Raw genomic sequence first — 20,260 nt, forward strand, 5'->3', positions numbered from 1 at the left:
CAAACAAAAGAATTTATCAAAAATGTTTCATGAAATATATACCATGAAGGTAGAAGACTAAAATGTCATAAGTTAGAACTCTAATGATCCAGACAGAAATTAAGCTAATTTCCTTAAAAGGCAGAAGGTCTCAATCCTTTTCTGGCCGCAAACATTCACTGCAAGGCATGATGAATTCTAATTCAGCCCCCAGAGGCCTACAGCTCCATCCCCCACCTCCCTTTACTCCTCCACTTCTACCACCAAAGAAAATAAGCTAAATATTTACTTGTTATAAAACCTAAGTACATGGGTTTTCCAAGAGGCAGCGTAGCATAATGGTTAAGAGCACAATCTCTAGAGCCAGACTCTCTGGGTTTATACTCAGCTCCTTCACTAACTAAATATATGATGTTGGCCAAATTACTTAAGCTCTCTGTCCCTCAGTTTCCACAACAGAAAAATGGGGAAAATAACTGAACCTACCTCATAAGAGTTTTTATGAGGATCAAAAGATTTGATTCATGTCAAGTGTTAGAACTGTGCCTGGCATACAAGTAAGCATTCAACAAATGTTACTGGTAGGCACAGAACATAAACCGTCAATATAGAATATAAAGTATAATAAAAATGCAATGCCTGATGTAATTGGTCTTTCAAACATGTGGCAGAAGTCACTGTTTGCTCTCAGCATGAAGTGCAATCTAATGCTGAAAACTGAAGACAAGATGGTACAGCCCTGATATAATCTTCTTCATAACTAAGATTTGCTGGATGCCCTGAATGCACATGGCAGGTGTCTCTGTATCTCTAGATCTGGGTTTCTACTAGACCACAGTTTGTACACTTCTTTTTAAGCATCCTTTCTTCAAATCCTATGTAGTAAATGTCTGTGTAGATAAAACAAGATAAACATAGAGAATTTCAAAGTGTTTACTAGTTATTATAATAATCATTACTTTTAAGTAACCTCTTGGAAACATTACATTTGGAAGTAATATATTTAGTTAGATAATTTTAAAGATACTATATTAAAATACCTCCAGATCAAGTAGTACATGTTCATTATAAAGAGACCTAAAAATCTTAATTTTGATTTCATTAAAAGCAAACTAAGACTAAATAAATCGCTCATATTCTATCTAGAGTTAGAGAGGTAACAGGAGGTAAGAAGCTAAAAGGGAGGAAGAAATTCTTATCGGAAAACAGAAAAGCAATTTAAAGAGACTTCAATATTAATTAAATTTAATTCATATTTGAGAAGAGAATTAACACAACACAGTCAGATTAAAACATATGACCGTAGAGTACACAGGGTAAGCATACAGTATTCAGTACCATAAAGCTCACTTTAACATAGTTTTGGGGAAAAAGATACTATTAGTACTTCAGGTACTCAGTCTCCTTGTTCAGTTTTCACACGCCCGATCTTCTAAGTTCTGTTGTCATAAGTATGTGGTAGCTGCCTATTAAGTCTCTGTCATCCTAGAGACCAAGAAACTTCTGCCAGCAATCAAGGGTGCCAGCAATCAAGGGTGGCAGCAAAACTTCTGCCAGCAATCAAGGGTGGCAGCAAAATAAAGGTGTATATTGGGAGGTCGAAAACCTTAGTTCCAGTTCTGACTTTGCCTCTAACTTGCTATTTGATCTTAGACAAATTCCTTATCCTCAGTTTTCTTTTGTAAGAAATTGGATTATATAATCTATTAGGCCCTTGCCAGTTCTAATTTCTTTATACCCATACATAAGATGAAAATCAGTTACACAGACACATGTAATGAAAACCAGTAAGCTTAGTTCAGGGAACTAATTCAAGGCTTCAAAATGATTCAGTCAGCTGCCCTTTTCCACGAAGCCATCATTCCTCTAAGCTGTGAGAGACTTCAGCTACCATGATTCCCTGCTCAATTCTCATTTTTCAGGTGGAAAGTAGAGAAGAGCAACTTAATAAGAATAAAAGGAAGAGAAAGAATATGAGTTGATTTTTTAAAAATTATTTGAATTGGTACCTTCTGACATATCTTGAATATGGTCACTTTAAAAAATTTCAGAACTTCTCTTTGGAATGGAATTCTTAGCCTGTAACACATTTTGTTCCATAAATATTTACTGAGGGTACATTATGTGCCCGGCTCTGGGTTAGGCATTGTAAGGGAAGAAAAATGAGTAAGAAACGGTCTGTTGCCTTGAAGAAACTCAGCATGAAGTAGGAAGAAGATATACTGCCCAAACGACTAGACCATAACCTGGTTAAGGCAGATGGCAGGGGAAAAATATCAGGTGCTGTGGAACCCCAACTGGTAGGGTCAGCAAACAAGGAAAATATTTTTGTTTGGGGTCTAGAAAAGTTGGTGGTGAGCAAAAAGTGGAAGGAAGGGTAAATTTGGTCTTGTTAGTAGACAATGGGGATCCATTAAAATTCTTGAAGAAGAAGAAATATGATTTAAACTGCAGTGAAAAAGGTTAACTGGGCAAATGTGTGTGATGGGTTCTCCTAAATAACTTCAATAGTGACAAATCTGTATCCATGGAAAAGGAGAAAGAGGAGGTATTTAAGTTTTTGAAACAGCTGAAGACCATTCAAAGGCCAAGTCTGGTGAAAGAAGCTTAGTGATCACATTTCAGTATAAATTAAGGAGTAACTAGAAGTAATGAAATTATATTCTTGAGTGGTTAAAAACAGACTTTCAAATCAATATCAAAACAGAGGTTACAGATGGCTCCCACAATGGTTACATCACTGGAATAAATGCTACTTTCAAGAATACTCATTTGGAAATATAAATTCTGATGTACTCATTTAAAAAATTTAGCATCATTAACTCTTAAATAAAGTAAGAGAACTAAAAAATGTGGGATATTTTCAAGGTAATATTCAACTCTAGGGAATAGTAAAACTTTTTTAAAGTATGATATGTCATAAGGCATTTGGACAGTTTGTCTCAAAGAGGCCACAAAGTTTTAAATTAAAAGAATTATTAGCATACAAGTAAAATACCTAGAGCCAAAACACATCATGAAAATATCAACAGCAAAGCTGACAGTTATGCTTATTAGTGGTTAAACTGTAAATAAATTTTCATGACATGATACAGGATTTAATATATACAATCTTGTCACTGATTGATTTTAACAGAGGTTGACAGCTGCTGTTATCAAAATCCATCATCTGTGCCTAATTTGTTACATTAACAGGTGAATGTGTAAGTAGAGTAGATACTTAAAAAAATGTTTATGCTAAGTCATACCATGTAATTTACTATTCATACAAAGGCTGTGACAATTGGTCAAAAATGCTTTAACTTCTAACTGCTTGAACTCAATCATATGTCAACTCTGTAAAAACTACCCACATATCTCTTTCAGTTTCATTTTACCATTAACAGAATACTTTTAAGCAAAATAGAACTCATTCTGATATCCTTAAAATATAGTCTCAAACAAGTGTTCATCCTTTACTTGGGTATTAAGGCTTATGGATTCAAGGACATATGAAAAGAAAATGAAGTATTTTAAAAAGCTAAAAATTTGACTATTAAAATTAGGCCATTCTGCATCTGATGATTTATATCAAATACTGATTACAAATTTCATGCCCCAAAGTTTCATGCCACTATGGTAGACATTAGTGATATATATGTTGTTAGAAACCAGACTGACCATCAATATGTTCTGTACAATTTCAAGTACACAGTGATATTCAGCTGACCATTAAACAATGTGGGGGACTGGTTCCAGGACCTGCCGCGGTACCAAAATCTGAGGATGCTCAAGTCCCACAGTCTGCCCTCTGTATCCATGGTTCTGCTTCCGCAGATTCAGTCAACTGCATACTGTGTAGTACTGGAGTATTTTATTGAAAAAAATCCGCATATGAGTGGATCTGCACAGTTCAAACCTGTGTTGTTCAGGGGTCAACTGTAGTTGAAAAATTAACTCAATTAATTTAAACTACTTTTAATAGCATCTGTGTGATTATGTAATTAGGCCAACATTTTACCATCTGAAGGTAGCTATTTAAAATAAACATATTTTTCACAGAAACATTCAGGTATGTGTGCCATTAAGGCAGAAAAATATATATCAATTGATCATGAGTTTACTCAGTGTTTTAAAATTTTTCAATTATATTTTAATCTTATATTCTAGAAGGGAGGTACAAAGTTGGAAGAAGGGGGGGAAAAGAAAAAATAAAATACATTAGTACCACTAATTATACATAAGATAACTTGGTTAACAGTCAGAATATGTATTATAGTCAATTCACATTTATAATATTTTATTTAAGGAATGAGTCAAAAACCTCTTTGGGTCAAAAAATCCACTTTGGGGCTTCCCTGGTGGCGCAGTGGTTGAGAATCTGCCTGCTAATGCAGGAGACACGGGTTCGAGCCCTGGTCTGGGAAGATCCCACATGCCACGGAGCAGCTGGGCCCGTGAGCCACAGCTGCTGAGCCTGCGCGTCTGGAGCCTGTGCCCCGCAACGGGAGGGGCCGCGATAGTGAAAGGCCCGCGCACCGCGATGAAGAGCGGTCCCCGCACCGCGATGAAGAGTGGCCCCCACTTGCCGCAACTAGAGAAGGCCCTCGCACGAACCGAAGACCCAGCACAGCCAAAAATAAATAAATAAATAAATAAATAAATAAAATTAAAAAAAAAAAATCCACTTTGGTTTTCAGCTGTTAACTTTATTCTCTTCTGCCTTTTTTAGGGGAATTTCAATTTGAGTTAACCAAATCTTAGTCCTCTCCCTCTTTTTTTTTTTTGGTTTCTGTTTACTGCTTAATTCTTGAGTACTGTCTCAAATTATAGTAACAATTCCCAGGAAGTAAGAGCCATGAGGCCAATCAAATGAATACTTCCTCTGCCATGCAACAGAATATATTTTCTCTCTAAATTCTCTTAAAAAAAAATTCCCATGGAAATATAGGGCTAAGCTTTAAATCTGTTTAATTTAAAACATGTAATGGATTCTTCCCTCTTTGTAATAATCTTCAGTTCAATACCATGTTAACTAAAACAAGTTTTATCCCAAAGTTAGAAGTATGTACAACAGCAAATTCAACAGATTCAAATGGTTTATTCAAAATCAAAACGAATTCTCAAATGCCTGAAGTATAAATGGGAACACAGAATTTAAAATATGGGCTTTTATTCCATAAATAGATGAACGTTCAGAAATACTACTTTGTGCATTGAAATAAGCCTGTTGCAGATAAACACTGCGGACTAAACACATGTGTTTATCTTTTCTTTTTTCTCAAACCCTAATAAAATGGCAGGAGAGGAATGAAAAAGCTATAAATCCATGTGGAGAAAAATGATCAGAAAGGAGACAACAGTAGATGTCAGGTGGCACATTTTAAGAATGAAAAGTAGAAGGGGAGCAATAAATGACATAGGAGGAAACTACTGTACAGCCCAGATGGATGCAGGAAGGATGCCAATGAGAACGGGCTGATCCTCCACGGAGGACTGGAGACAGGTGCCGTCGCAAAGTCAGCACATGAGGCCCAGGGGACAGAAACGGGAGGGAAACAGCTACAGGGACTAGCGAGAGCCCCAGGTGCTCACTCCCACTCCTCACCAACAGGGGACTGAGTACGCTCTCCCATGTCCTGTCCCACGTTTCAGGGAACGAGAGGTTTGTTTCCCATGAAATTGAACCAGAACAGCTGGGGATTCAGTGCCACCAGCACAGCAGACGGCAAGAAGACATGAGACTATACTCTATGTAGGGCACTGGAAGATTCTTCTCTGAAGAAACGGAATAGCCCTAAAGAAAAAAAGCCTCAGTAAATGATAGTTGGGGGTCCCCCCAAAGAGAAGAGCCAACTTGCTTCCAAATCTCGCTATGATGAAGCCAACTCACAAAGCCTGTGATAGGCTTCCTAGTGCTTCCCTCCCAAATATAAATGGCTCATGTTTAAGCATCAGACGCTCACCAGATCTTTTAGAGCCTCCATCTGCAAAGACAACAGAGCATAACAGGGGTTGGCAAACTATGGCACGTGACCTGTTTTTGTAAGGCCCATGAGCTAAGGATGGTTTTTACATCAGAACAAGGACCATGGGCTTCCCTGGTGGTGCAGTGGTTAAGAATCCGCCTGCCAACGCAGGGGACACGGGTTCGAGCCCTGGTCCGGGAAGATCCCATGTGCCACGGAGCAACTAAGCCTGTGCTCTAGAGTCCATGAGCCACAACTACTGAGCCCACGCGCCTAGAGCCCGTGCTCCGCAACAAGAGAAGCCACCGCAATGAGAAGCCCATGCACCGCAAGGAAAAGTAGCCCCCGCTCGCAATGAAGACCCAACGCAGCCAAAAATAAATAAATGAAATAATTAAAAAAAAAAAAAAAAAAAAGAAGAACAAGGACCACATGTCTCACAAAGCCTAAAATATTTACTATCTGGTCCTTTAAAGTTTGCCAAACCCTGTATGAGAAGATTATGGAAGAATACCTTCCAATTTCTGAGGAAACTTAATTTACAACATAGACTTTTATATCTAGCCAAACGATCAACTGGACAGATACGTGAAGGCTAAAAACTTAAGTCCCTGCATTCCTCCTAAAGAAGCCACTGACATATGGACCTTACTGAGGGAGAAATAAACCAAGAAAGAGAAAGATAGGAGATTGAGGAAATAGTGAAACCAACAGAAGAGGTGAAGGAAAGCCCCAGGGCAATGGATGAACAGCAGGCCTAGGGAGCATTCAACCCAGACCTGACGAGATGGGAGGACTCTGGTGGGGGGGGGGGGGTGGGGAATAAACCTGTAAGTCGTCTGATAATTTGATTCTGGAAAGTTGGAAAACAGTACTGAGGTGCGGCCACAGATGTATAAAGAACTATCTAAAATTTTTCAAAATTACAGAATTATTAACTTTAGGAAAACAAAATAATTATTCAAGGAAATGTAATTCTAGTTTACTATGTGGCTTAGCAATAAGCAGTATTTATGTGCCATAATAATATGAACACAGAATATTTACTGAACCCCAATTATGACCACGGCATTGAAAGGACTGGGGGAAGGAAAGTATGTAGGTGGGTCCAGGACAGAGAGAGACTGTACAGAGAGCTACATCCTCATGTGGAGAAAGAAATACTTTTATACATCATAGTCTTGGTATCAATTACATCCTTTACTTAAAATTCACAAAATTCTACATCAATAGCTAGTAAGGGTTTTTTGATTACACGCTGTCAAAGTATTACTATACTCTGATTATATGATAGGTCTTTAAAAAAATCAAGAGTAGCTTATGACTAAATCATCATATTAGGAAAAAAAGAGAAACTTAGAGAAATGGAAAGTGAAATGAAACTTAACTTTAGAAAAATTACATCTTTCTGAAGTTACACAAGTTTCCCCCCACCCTCCCCCTGATCCCCCCACAAATATCATGATATCTTCTATGGTAGAGAACAAACTATATGTATGTCACATGTGGTACTCTGAAATCAAAGTTACCATCACAATTGTGTTTTATTTATATATACATTTCATTGTATTTTATAAATAATATCCTTACTACAGAGAAAAATAATAGAACACATCCATTGTGAATTAATACATAGATTATCAACAGAAACATGTAACACTTAATAAATGAATGTCTCATATCTCTGTACTACCAAACACCACTTATTCTTCAAGATCTAAATTAAAAGTTCCCAATCCCCTCCTAATCCCCTCCTAATTTCCCACTGTAAATTGTTTATACTTATTACTGTCAAATTTGCTGGAACTATTCTTCTTAATTTATATTTCACCCCTTAAAAATTGTTTTAAATGTTATTTTAGAAAAATCTATCCATCTTTCTTTTTTCCTGAGTTTTGATATAATTTTTCTTTTAATTTTCCAATATTTTGTTTTGCAAGTCTTATTTTCAACTCTGAAATTCATTTTGACACATGGTGTAATATAAAAGCTAGCTTAATTTTCCCTAGAAGTGTCTCTTTTTAAAGACTAATTTTCCACACAATCCCTCTTATGTCATATTAAATTCTCATATACAATAGGAAGACTTTTTCTGGCTATTATTTTACTAATCTATTTTTGTGCTGGTATTTCACACTTAATTATTGTTTTTACAGTATGCTTCATATCACGTTTTAGTTTTTGAAGCAAAGAGTTCTTTATTTTATTACTCTTATAGGAATTGTTTTATATATGTATTTTAGTATGCTCTCAAGAAAAAAATTCCCATTTGGATTTTATTTGGATTTGTTTTTTGATTGGTATTGCACTAAAATCTTACTATTTTTGTGCAGTTTCAAGAGAATTCATATTTGGATTTGGACTGTTACTGTATTAAAACTATGAAATAATCACGACTGGCATTTTTAGAATAGTTATTGCCCATATAAGAACTTAATGTGTTCTTTCAACTATTCAAAACTTCTTTTATGTATCTTAATAAGTTTAGTTACATATATCATGGAAATAATTCCTAACTAAATATTAGTTGTTACAATTGTGAATAGTATCTTATATTCTAATTTCTTTATGGCATTATAGAAAAATGGTATCAATCTTGTATTAAGCACTTTTTTCAAACACTTACTGACTCATTAATCAATGAGCTTCTTTGAGCTTAAGCTTGAGTTAAAATGTTATGTACAAGCTTAACGAACTTAACAGATTTGTACATAATATTATAACCCCTGTTTCCTAAAGTTTATTTCTGTTTCACTGGCTATAACTTCTAAAATAGTATTAAACACAGTGGTGTAAGGCACCCTATTTTATGCCTATATTTCATCTCTATGAAAAATGTTGGCTATTTATCTGAAATAAGTTTTTTTTTAAAAAAGACTATCTTGTTAATAGTTTTAAGCATTCGTTGAATCAGCAGCATTTGAAGTCTATCAAATGTCTTTTAGATCTGAGAAAAATAAATTCTTTTTTCAATGTAATCTACTGATATTACATATTATATATGTAAACTGAGTCATCCTCCTCTACCTCAGAAAACCCTCTGTGGCTGTAGTGGATTAATTAATACCCTGATGAATTCTATTAACTAGCATTAAGAATTTCAGGAGTGGGGCAGGAGGTGGGAGCGTGTATTTGTAAGTGAAGGAGCGAGATTGGTAGTTTTATTTACTGTGCTATTTGTTAGGTTTTGGTAAGCCATGTTTCCACCACAGAATGAACTGACAACATTCCTTTTTTCCCTATGTTTCTAGAGAACTATCTGAACATTATCTTCTGAACTTCTAAAAGTACTCAGTAATAAATTCAAGTTAGGAACTTTTGGGGGGTGGAGGGTGGGATGGGGTAGTGCTTTGATAACTCAATTTCTTATTCAGCTGTTGAGACATTCACCTCTCCTACTTGTAAATTTTTATCATTTGCTGCTCCAAATATGCTATAAGCTAGAGAGCTACAATTCTGCCTAGAAAAGAAAAAAGTAAATGGGTTGTGACTGAGTGCCTATGAGGCTTTTCTAAGAGCTTTATTGCCTGAGTTCTGTGATCTCTCTTCTGACTATTCAGATGGCATTTCTGCTTACCTTTTAGTTCTGGGTTGTACTCTAAGTAGGTTAAATTTGTCACAGAAAACAACTTCAGGTAATTCTATAATTCAAATTACGTTTTTGAGTTACACAGACTCCCTTGTAATTTGTATCAATAATTCGGAAATATAAAACATACAGACTAGCAACTCACTTTATTGACTTCAGCAATTTCTCGCCTCTCTTCACTAGCAAAACGAGGTGGGCCGGCCCGGTCATCATTCTTTGAGCCGTCTTCTTCCACGTATGGAATAAGTTGCTGGGAGTGACAGACAAAAGTTAAAAAAGTCAAGCATATGACACACAATTTCCAATTATACTGGTATAGATAATGCATCCGATTAAGATCAATTTTTATACTTTTCTCTTAATAGTACAAAAATACATTTTAATTCAAATGACGGCCTAAAATAAAAGCCTTCGAAGTCTGTCATTTCAGTGCACTCTAACATTAGCTTTTCAGGTTTCTTTTGCAAAATAGTCCTTTTAGCAAAATTAGTTGTCACATATAATTAAGTAATGTCCTACTTAAGTAATATCCTACTCAGTCAATCAGCAAGTATTTAATTGGCAGATAGTGGGTGAGGAGACACTGCAAAAGTAATGACAAATAAGATAGAAGTCCTACCCTTAAGAAATTTATAGTTCATTGAGATGGAACAGGCTTTCCTTCATCTATACTAAAAAGAAAGGAACTTCATGGTTGTGTATTATATAAATGTGATTTACTTGCTATCTAGTATCTGTGCAGATTTCTAGATGTCTTTTAGTTGGGAGAAAGTTTTTTTGTAAGAGAAGAAAATTTATATAGCAGTGAAACTTCTGGCAGGATTATAATTAAATACGTATGATTTGTGATGAAGTTTATTTGATGAAGCCTCTTGTGACAGAGACTTCAGGAATTATCTAGTCCTTCCATCTTTTATTACCAATGCAGGAACAGGACAGAGGTAAATAACTGGTACAATCAGGAGTCAATCTGGCCAAACTTCTATGAGTTCTTGGGACAAATATAAACTTGCCCACATTCACAGCTACTTTCTTCCTTTCCTCTCTCCTAACGCAAGCAGAGTGGTCCTTCCTCCTGAAGACACTTAGTCTCCATTCCTGTGCCCTTATTCCTCTGCCCTCCTGTCTTCATTATTTATTTCCCCCAACCTCACCCTACCATTTTCTTCCTTTTTTATCTAAACATGTTCTCCCATTTGGAGGAAAAAATCTCAAACCCTCAACTCTATCCCTCCTTCCATCTACTGCTTTCTTCCCTTGCTTTTAATAATCTAAGCTTCTTGAAAGATGGATATCCACTTTCTGGCTTCAGTTCCTTATTTCCTGTTTAATCTTCAGCTCACTGTGATATGACTTCTTGTTGCTACCTTTCACAGAAGCTCTGCTCAAATATACCAACAATTAATCTGGTGGACAGTTTTCATTCTTTATTTTCCTTGACTTCTCTGCAGCATCTGTCAATATCAACCACATTTCCCATCTTCCACATCTCTGACCACTTCTTTTCAGGCTGTACTGCAGTTTACTCTTTCACTATTCACTCTTTACATGCTGATCACTCAAACAAGAAAGCACTGATCACAGGAAACTGTTCCTTATATGTAATGAGAGAACATCCAAACCTTCCCAGCTACCTTTGGTGGCAGAGATATAACTTGTCAACAGGAAAAGGGCACCTATAAAAATACCATATACCTAATTAACTAAAATATATCTATGATCCGAGATTAAATTAAAAAAAATATTTAAAAACTAGCGTGATTCCACTAAGATAATTTAATAATGATAAAAATAGTTATAACCTTTTATCCGTAAAGAACTTACATGAAAACCACTTTAAAAGGATTTTACAATACTATTAATATGCCTACTAAAACATCATGCACTGATTTAATTAAAATGAGACACTGGAAGCAATAATAAAAATTGCCACAGACAACCCTCTCCTCCCAACAATAAAAATTTACTATCAGCCTGGATGTTAAAGTCTACTAGAAATTATTAACATGAAAAGACAGTAATAATTCTATGCATATATATATATCACAATTTCGTCTTCTCTAGTCAAAGCAAAACCAGTGTGTTTCATAATCTGGAAATATGGTGAAAATAGAAGAGAGAAAGGAAAAAATTACAAATGTCCTGAGACTATCTTAGACTCATCCTCCCTCTACCACTAAAACTTGCCTCTACTGGAATGGGATCCATCCCGCCGCAGTTTTCATTGCATTTATCATAGACCAATCTCAGCTTCCTGAAGAGAATAGAGAGTTGGCGAAGATGATCCTGTAGCTTTGCTAACCGGTCTTGATATGTTCCAGTATGGTAAGTGACACCGTTTGGCAGCTTCTCAACAAAAAAACAAAAATATAAGGTAATGAAAATCGAGATTTTCTTTCAGTAAAGCTAGCAAAAAGAAACAATCTTTAAGCAATGCATAAAAGCAAGCTGTTCCTCACAGTTAAGTGCAATTTTAAGAATTTAAGAGTAATACATGTTCATTTATTAATTAGCTCCTTGGCATACTGTAAAGCAGCTCTAGAAAAGACTTTGTGATAAGCCTCTCTGATCAGTTGAAATGCTTTCCACCTCTAACTTTTGATTATATTTGTATCACAGCTTTGTATTATAACTTTAAAAAGAATACACAATTTTAATATCACTTACTATTATGTAAAGGCAGCAAGCTTCTGAACTCAACCAGGAAGTTAAAAACAAAATACAATTTAAAGGAAAAGAAGAAAAGAAAAAAATTAAGATCAGGACTTTTCAGCAGAAGAAGAAGAGTATGCTGCCACTGTTGCAAAAATAATCTCAAAATACCTTAAATATAAGATAATTAAGATACTCAAGGCATGCATTAAAACATAAAGCTGTCACCAGAAGTTTTACTTTAAAAGGAAATCAATAGCAGGAGATAGGTGCAAATCAATCTACTTGAACATCATTAATAAATTATTACAAGTAACTGCTATGATCATAACTCTGTGTTGGATGCTTATATATTTTTAATTCAGGAATTTTATCAAAAGCCAAAAATATATACTGAAATGACAAAAATCACAGATAAATGGAAAAACTACTACTTATTTAGAACTAAATGCACCTTTTGTGCAGTGCTGAAACTCACAAACAAAATATTCCTTTCTCTGTACATCTTTACAGTATTTTATTCCCACAATTTGAGCTGTGAAATCATCCTGAAATTAGAATTAACAAAATTTGTACCATGTTTTCTAGTATACGAGGTAATTTCATTATACGCACTCATACATACACTTACCCTGGGGAATAAAGTGACTTAAAACCAAGACCCAAACTACTGTCTAATAGCTAGAAAATCCGTCCAGTCTTTCTAAACCTCAGTTCACCCTTTTTTTCTTTTCTAAACAGATGAGGTAGGAATGCAAAAAAAAAAAAAAAAAAGCCTGATAGAGTGTTCAGAGAAGAAAGAAAAGAAGACACACTATCATTACAAGTAGGTAAAACCATAAACACTAAAAAAAGAAAAAAAAGACTGTAAAGGCCTATACGTAGTTGTTAAAAGGTGTAATAGTTGATAAAAGATGTAATAGGAAGACAGGCTTAATAATTCATTTTCTTCTTTTCTCTCATTTCCAAATTTCCTGTAATGTTATGTTTATAAGTTAAGGAGATGGATCTTCTGAAATTCTTTGAAATGAGTTTTATTAGGATTTTTGGAAATTCTCAAGAATTAAAACATCCTGAGGATTATATCTCAAAGAAATGTGATAAAAGTACTAAGGACTGATTTAGTGAAAACAGTTTAAAGGAGAAAAGCATTAAGAGTTCACCCCACAATACAACGTAGGATTTCTCATGACCTTTCAATTTATGAACTTTCACAAACATTAACAAGAGAAAAGTTTCAAAGCGTCACTGCTTTCTTGTTTGGGTGGTAATAAGAAGTATAATGATTACATCTTGCATACAGAAGCAGGCTCTACCTTTATTATGGTACTGACTACGTTGAGTACTTTGCCCATATTTTGTATTTAATAAAGACTAGAAGCAACTGGCATTTATATCCCTGTATTTAGTATAGTGCACACACACACAAAGTTTTAAAGTACAGTCTGGATTATTTTACTTTCATGAATTATTTTTTCCATAAATCGACACTTAAAATTTGCTAAGAATTCTGTGTTACGCAAAAGAACTCTTGATAAATCCTTTCATAAAGGAAAACAAAATCCGTCGAAATACAAAGAACCACCCTCCTCAAATTCACCCTCTTAGCAAGTCTGGGTATTAGTTTTCACATAGAGCATCAGCTTCTCAAAGAAGGAAGCAATTAATTCTTCAAAAAATTTACTGTACACTTTTCATGTGTCAGACACTGTTCTAGAATCTGAGGTAGAGCAGTGAACATGAGAGAGACAAGTTTCCTATACTATAGAGTATAAGTTATAATAGTGCCTAGGAGCTCTTGGGATATACTATATCATGTAGATGTTTAGCTAACAAGATCATCAATAACCATCTCACTACTGAATACTGAATATCTGTAAATAAATATGTGATCATACCGCTAGACACTAAAAAGGCATTCAACTAAATTCAACATCCATTCTTAAAACAAATACAAAACTCTTAATAAAAATTCCCCAACACGATAAAATACATTTATCTCAGTTAAAAAGTCAGCACCGGGCTTCCCTGGTGGTGCAGTGGTTGAGAATCTGCCTGCCAATGCAGGGGACACGGGTTCGAGCCCTGGTCTGGGAGGATCCCACATGCCGCGGAACGGCTAGGCCCATGAGCCACAATTACTGAGCCTGTGCGTCTGGAGCCTGTGCTCTGCAACAAGAGAGGCCGCGATAGTGAGAGGCCCGCGCACCGCGATGAAGAGTGGCCCCCGCTTGCCACAGCTAGAGAGAGCCCTAGCACAGAAACGAAGACCCAACACAGCCATAAATAAAAAAAATTAAAAAAAAAAGAATACAAGCAACCTAAACTTCAATTTGAAAAAAAAAGAAAAAGTCAGCACCATGATTAATGTGGAAATATTACAAGCATCTGCACTAAAGTCAGGAACAGAACAGGATGTCTACTAAGGCCACTAATACTACCAGTGAACACTGTTCTGGAGGTACTGGCCAATGCAGTCAGAGAAGAAAAAAATGTTGAAATATTAAAAAGCTGTGGTATAATCGTCACTATTTACAAATGATATAAAGTGCTGCTATCAATAAAGGAAGTCAAGAGAGAGATGGGTACAAAATTAATACACAGAAAACCATAGCTCTGCTTTCATATATAAAAACAAAAGAAAATGAGAAAGGAAAAAGACCCCATTTACAACAGCAACAATAAGGATAAAATATCCAGATAAAATATTTGACTTAAAAAACGTCAAGATAAATATGAAAACTTAAAATACTTCATAGAGACACAAAAAAGGATAGTTTGTGTTCTTGGTTAATAAGACTCAACATCATACCATTATAAAGTCTCTCTAGGTTAAATGAACCGAATAAAAGCACTAACAGGATTTTCTCAGAACTATTAAGGTGATTCTAAAGTACATGAGGCCCGCGCACCGCGATGAAAAGTGGCCCCCACTTGCCGCAGCAAGAGAAAGCCCTCGCACAGAAACGAAGACCCAATGCAGCCATAAATAAATAAATAAATAATAATTAAAAAAAAAAAAGAAAAGAAAAATATCCCCCAGGAATCTGAAAACAAAGACTAGATTCCAGAATAATTACTGTGAATGTACAGGGAGCATATCTCTGAAAAAATAAAAAATAAAAAAAATAAAGTACATGTGGAAAGATAAGCAAGAATAGCCAGGGCAATTTTGAAAAATAAGTGTAAATACTTTATAGAGACTCAATAAATATAAGAAAGTTTGCCATTACTACATAAAAGAAGGCAGGTAAGTGGAATAGAGCATCCATAAATTGATTCGTTTATATGAAGTAGCATCTGAAATCAATGGGGGAGGAAAACAAATTATTCAATCAACCTTTTGGAAAAAGTAAAGTTGGGGCTATGCCTTACACTTCATACTAGGATAAATTCCATACGGATCAAAGTTGAGGTATAAAAATTGAAACAAAACTGAATTTTCCTGATTTTGGAGTGGGGAAGGACTTCCTAACTTAGACATTGAACCTAAAAAGACTGATAAATTCAGCTACCTTAAAAAAATATATGTATGGCAAAAGGTAAACAACAGACTGGGGGAAAAAATACTTGCAAGTTATATCATACAGAGCAGGTTTTTCTAATATGTAAATAGCCAAATCTTATAGTTGGGGGAGAGGGTAAAAAAGACCAAAAAAAAAAAGAACAGAAAAATCGGCAAATAATATGAACAGGCAGTTAACGGAAAAGGAAACAGAAATGATTCATAAAAATATGAAGAGATGCTGGGACTCATTAAGACTAGGAGAAATGTAAAGTAGATTTTCACCTATCAAATGATCAAAGATCCAGAAATATAATTTGCTGTGTTAATCACAGCCTGATTGTTGGTCAGGAAATGGTAGCATAAGCTGGTACAACTTCCATGGAGCGCAATTCATCATAATTTATATAATTACAGAAGCACAAAGCCACGTCTAAGAATTATCCTGCAGGTATACTTGAGCATTTATGTAGGAAGGTATTCACTACAGTATAGCAGAGATTAAAAGCAATCTAAATGCCCTTCACTAGAGGACTGGCTAAATAAAGCACAGTATGTCCATGCAGTGGATTACTATATTATACACCTTAAAAGGAAAAGGAAGTATTTTCTGTATAGATATGAATAAACTCCAAAAGGTACCAAATGAAAAAAGCGAGGTGCAAAATGTGTATAATATACTAGTATTATCTGTGCAAAAAGGGAGGAAATGAAATAATATACATATACATTTGCTTAAATATGCACAGACTATCTGGAAGGATATACTAGGATAGTAATAAAAATCAATAATAATCATCACCTGTGGAGAGAAGTTAGCTAGCAGATAGCGATGGGAGGGGGAATGTTCACTGTAATGTCCTTTTTTTATTTCTGAATTCTGAATGTATTATATGTTCAAAACAAATTTTTTTTTTTAAGATGTAAAGCATAACAAATAGAACCAAAGCAATACGTTCTTCTGCAGGGAAATCTTAATCTGGGATCTAGCGATCTTTGGGGAGACATCTGTTAACCCCCTGAAATTTTATTCAAAATGTTTACATGTGCATTTTTCTCAGAAGAGAGTCCACAGTTATCATTAGATTTTCAAGAGGCTACAGGACAACTAATAGAGAACCATTTCTCTAAAACAAATGCTCAGATATAACCTCAGCAGTTGATATTTATGACACTTCATCCTTCTAGATTAATAATATAGAAGATTATTTTAAAAATTTGAATACTTAAAAAAATGCATTAATAAACAGCTTACATGTAGTCTCGTTTGTACCACCTCTCTCAGCTTTTTATAAATGAAGGAGCACGTTGTTGCTTCATTTCCAGCCAATTATGATATGGCCCACAGGGTCTTAGAGGAGTTAAATCACAGAATTCACAATATAAGAAGCACAAAGAAATAACTATTGTAGTCCCTTACAAATTGGTTTTGAATATGTGTCCACATGTAATCTAGTTATTAATAATACTTTTTTGAAAGAGTTCAGTTCTTTCATTGTTGGTTATGGATGTGTATTCTCTCTCTGTTAATAGTACAAATTGTTTGACAGCAAGTTAGTATCATAAAGAGGTTAGCAGGACGAGCTACCAGTCATGTGTGATGTTGGGTAAAATCTTCTCATTCTAAGCCTCAGTTTCCTTAACTGTAAAATCGGGATAAAAATACTTCTTAGAACTGTTCTTATAACAGTATACCTGACCAAGGAAAGTACTTGATAAATGTAAGCTATTAGCTCTACTAGTCCAATACAGCAGGTTGAAAATAAATATTTGCTAAATTCTGAGATCATTTAACCCATACTTTAATCATCTTATATATTAATCTATTAATTTTTAAAACAATAGCCAAAGATTTCATATCTTCTCTTGGATTCCCTTTGTATTTTATTTCACACTGGCTTTACTGACATGGTCTTAAAAGATTTCCATACAACTGTATTACTTCTAGAATCAAGAGGAAAAAAAAAACTCAACCATTAAAAAAAAAAGGCAATAAAACATTCTTTAGTGCACCAATTGAAATAAGAGTTCTAAGAGTCTGAGGGCCTGGTTTCAAATTTACCCTACACTGACTAGATTTGGACAAGTCACTTCACCTCTCAGAATCATAGAATCCTCATCCATAAAACAAGAATGATACCCACATCACATAGTAGTAAAGATAAGCATTAAAAATGGGTTAGCAAAATGGTGCTGGAATAATTGGATATCCAAATGCAAAAAAAAAAAAACCACTCAGATCCATATCCATCATTATATAAAAAAATTAACTCCATGCAGATCATAGACCTCAATGTAAAACCTAGAACTATAAAACTTCCAGAAAAAAACATAGGAAATCTTTGCCACCTTGGGTTAGACAAAGATTTCTTAGATATGGCACCAAAAGCAAAATCTGTAAAAGAACAAATAAATTGGATTCCATCAAAATTTAAAATACCTGTTCTTCAAAAGGCAATGTGAAGAGAATGAAAAGACAAGCCACAGACTGCGAGACAAAACAAAAAGACATGCAATGCAGAAAAAAAAAGAAAAGACATACAATAACAAGTGCTGGCAAGAATGAGGAGCAACTAGAAGGCTCAGGCACTGCTGATGAAAATGTGAAATGGTGAGGCCACTTTGGAAAAGTTTCTTAAAATGTTAAACAGACATTTCCCTTATAACCCAGCAATTCCACTCCCAGGCATCTATCTACTCAAGAGAAATGAAACACATGTTCACACAAACATTTGTAGCTGAACACTCATAGCAGTATTATTTATAATAGCTCCAAAGCGGATACAACACAAATGTCCATCAACAGATGAACAGATACGCTAATTGTGTTATATTCATACGGCAGAACACTGTTCAGCAATGAAGAGGAAGGAACTACTCATATATGCTGAGTGAAAGGAGTCACACCACCCGCCCGCACCAAAAATCATAGTGTATGTTATATGAAACTCTATAAAATGCAAACTAATTTACGGTGCCAGAAAGCAAAGCAGAGATTGGCTGTGGATGGAAGGCCAGAAGTAAAGATTTAAAAGGGGCACGAGGAAACTTTGTGGGGTGATGGATGGTTTCACAAGTACACATGTGTCAAAACTTTAAATGCATTGTACTGTACGTCAATTATACCAAAATAAAGCAGTTTAACAAAATGCTTAGCAGAATCTGAATTCAACACCTTGGACCCTCAAAAAGTATTCTGTGGGAAAATATGAGATTAAAATAATCCCAAGAGCATGGCGGAGTGAGACTCTCCTCTACCTTGAAAGACACAAGAGTTCGCCTAGAAACCTGAGAACCCGGTCGAATCTAGAAAATGGGGCTTCAATCTTCCAGAAATCCGCCATGGAAAACATCACCTCCACATCTTGGGGACAGACACATTACTGGGGAACGCTTCTGAATGTAAATGGGGGCGACCACATACTCGAGGTTTGGCCAGTGCAGCCGCGTCGACGCCCAGGGGCCCCACGTAACAAACCAGCAGCCCCTTCCCTCGCAGAAACATCCCGCTTTCTCCACGCACGGCCATGAGCGGAGCCCTCCTTCCTTCCCACCTGCATGTTCCTCAGGAGCTGGAAGATCTCCATGGTGCGGTACACGATGTCCTGGACCGTCTCCTGCCCGATCCGGCAGAGCGATGCGGTGTTGACCTCCCGGGCCGCCTGCTGGGCCTGGGGCCCGGCGAAGGGCCCGGGCGCCATCCCCGACGACGCCAACGGAGGGGTGGACATGGCGTGGCAGCGGCGTCAGGTCAGCAGGGCTGCAGAGTAGGCGTCAGGGCGTCCGCCCGACGCTCGGCGGTCGCTGGCCTCGGCGCGAGCAGAAGCTTGTAAGACTCGGGCGGTCTGATTTAAACACAGCTGCCGCGACTTCCGCCACCGTGACGTAACACGTCATCAAACGTCACGGGGACTGCGCACTCGGCGGGGTCCCTGGGAACCTGTGTCAGCGCAAGGTCGGCCGGGATTGGGCTGGACGCCCGGGCGGGGCGGGACGGACGGGTTGAGTAGCCAATCACCGGCTGTACTCTAGCCAGAGGGGGTGGAGCGCGTGGTGGAAGGCCGGTGGGTTTTCCCACCACTTCGTTTCCCAGTCTCAGCCAGTGGTTAGAATTCTTGATAGAACGCTTACTTAGTCTTAATTTCCTTGCTGATCATTTTTTTTTTTTATAACAAGCGTACGAAGTTTGTAGTAGTATTGTCCTTTCACAACTAGAAGGCAGGCTCAGAGGGGCTAGTTTGACATGTTTAATCGCATACAGCTTGCAACTGATAACCTGCGATTTGAGTTTTTGATCTTCATGCTTCATTGTGACCTGACACCAACTCCCCATTTGTTGTTGGTCCCTGCTGAAAAGTTGGTTTATTCGGGAAGCTCTCCTGATCACCGGAAGTATAAAATTAACACTTCTGTCTCACATACACTATCCCCCCACCCCCTTCCCCTTTCTGACTTCGGCACTATGTTGTATACAATTTTCAGTTTGTTTACATTCTGACTTCTCCTCGCCTTATTCACACACACACTAGAATGCAAACTTTGTAAAAACAGAAGCTATGTTTTATTTGCTTACTGTATTCTCAATGC

At 36.4% G+C, this 20,260-nt stretch overlaps 1 protein-coding gene across 8 annotated transcripts in view; it reads right to left on the reverse strand.

Annotated features, from left to right (window-relative positions):
* The window catches only part of MED30 (mediator complex subunit 30), a 42,680-nt gene extending 23,121 nt beyond the window's left edge, over positions 1–19,559 (reverse strand). For 6 of the 8 annotated variants that reach the window (XM_057532244.1, XM_007188803.3, XM_057532245.1 and 3 more), the window contains exons 1-3: positions 19,228–19,559; positions 11,704–11,862; positions 9,662–9,766 (exon numbers count right to left, since the gene is read on the reverse strand). In XM_057532244.1, coding sequence (XP_057388227.1) covers positions 9,662–9,766; positions 11,704–11,862; positions 19,228–19,404 — 441 coding nt within the window. In that variant the 5' untranslated portion in view covers positions 19,405–19,559. Of the gene's footprint in view, positions 1–5; positions 3,898–4,286; positions 5,756–9,661; positions 9,767–11,703; positions 11,863–19,227 lie in introns of those variants that run through there. The other 2 variants (XM_007188805.2, XM_007188806.2) reach the window with 2 other exon arrangements.
* Between the last annotated feature and the right edge of the window lie 701 nt (positions 19,560–20,260).

The sequence above is a fragment of the Balaenoptera acutorostrata genome, chromosome 17 (assembly GCF_949987535.1).
Source record: "Balaenoptera acutorostrata chromosome 17, mBalAcu1.1, whole genome shotgun sequence".
Classification (NCBI taxonomy): domain Eukaryota; kingdom Metazoa; phylum Chordata; class Mammalia; order Artiodactyla; family Balaenopteridae; genus Balaenoptera; species Balaenoptera acutorostrata.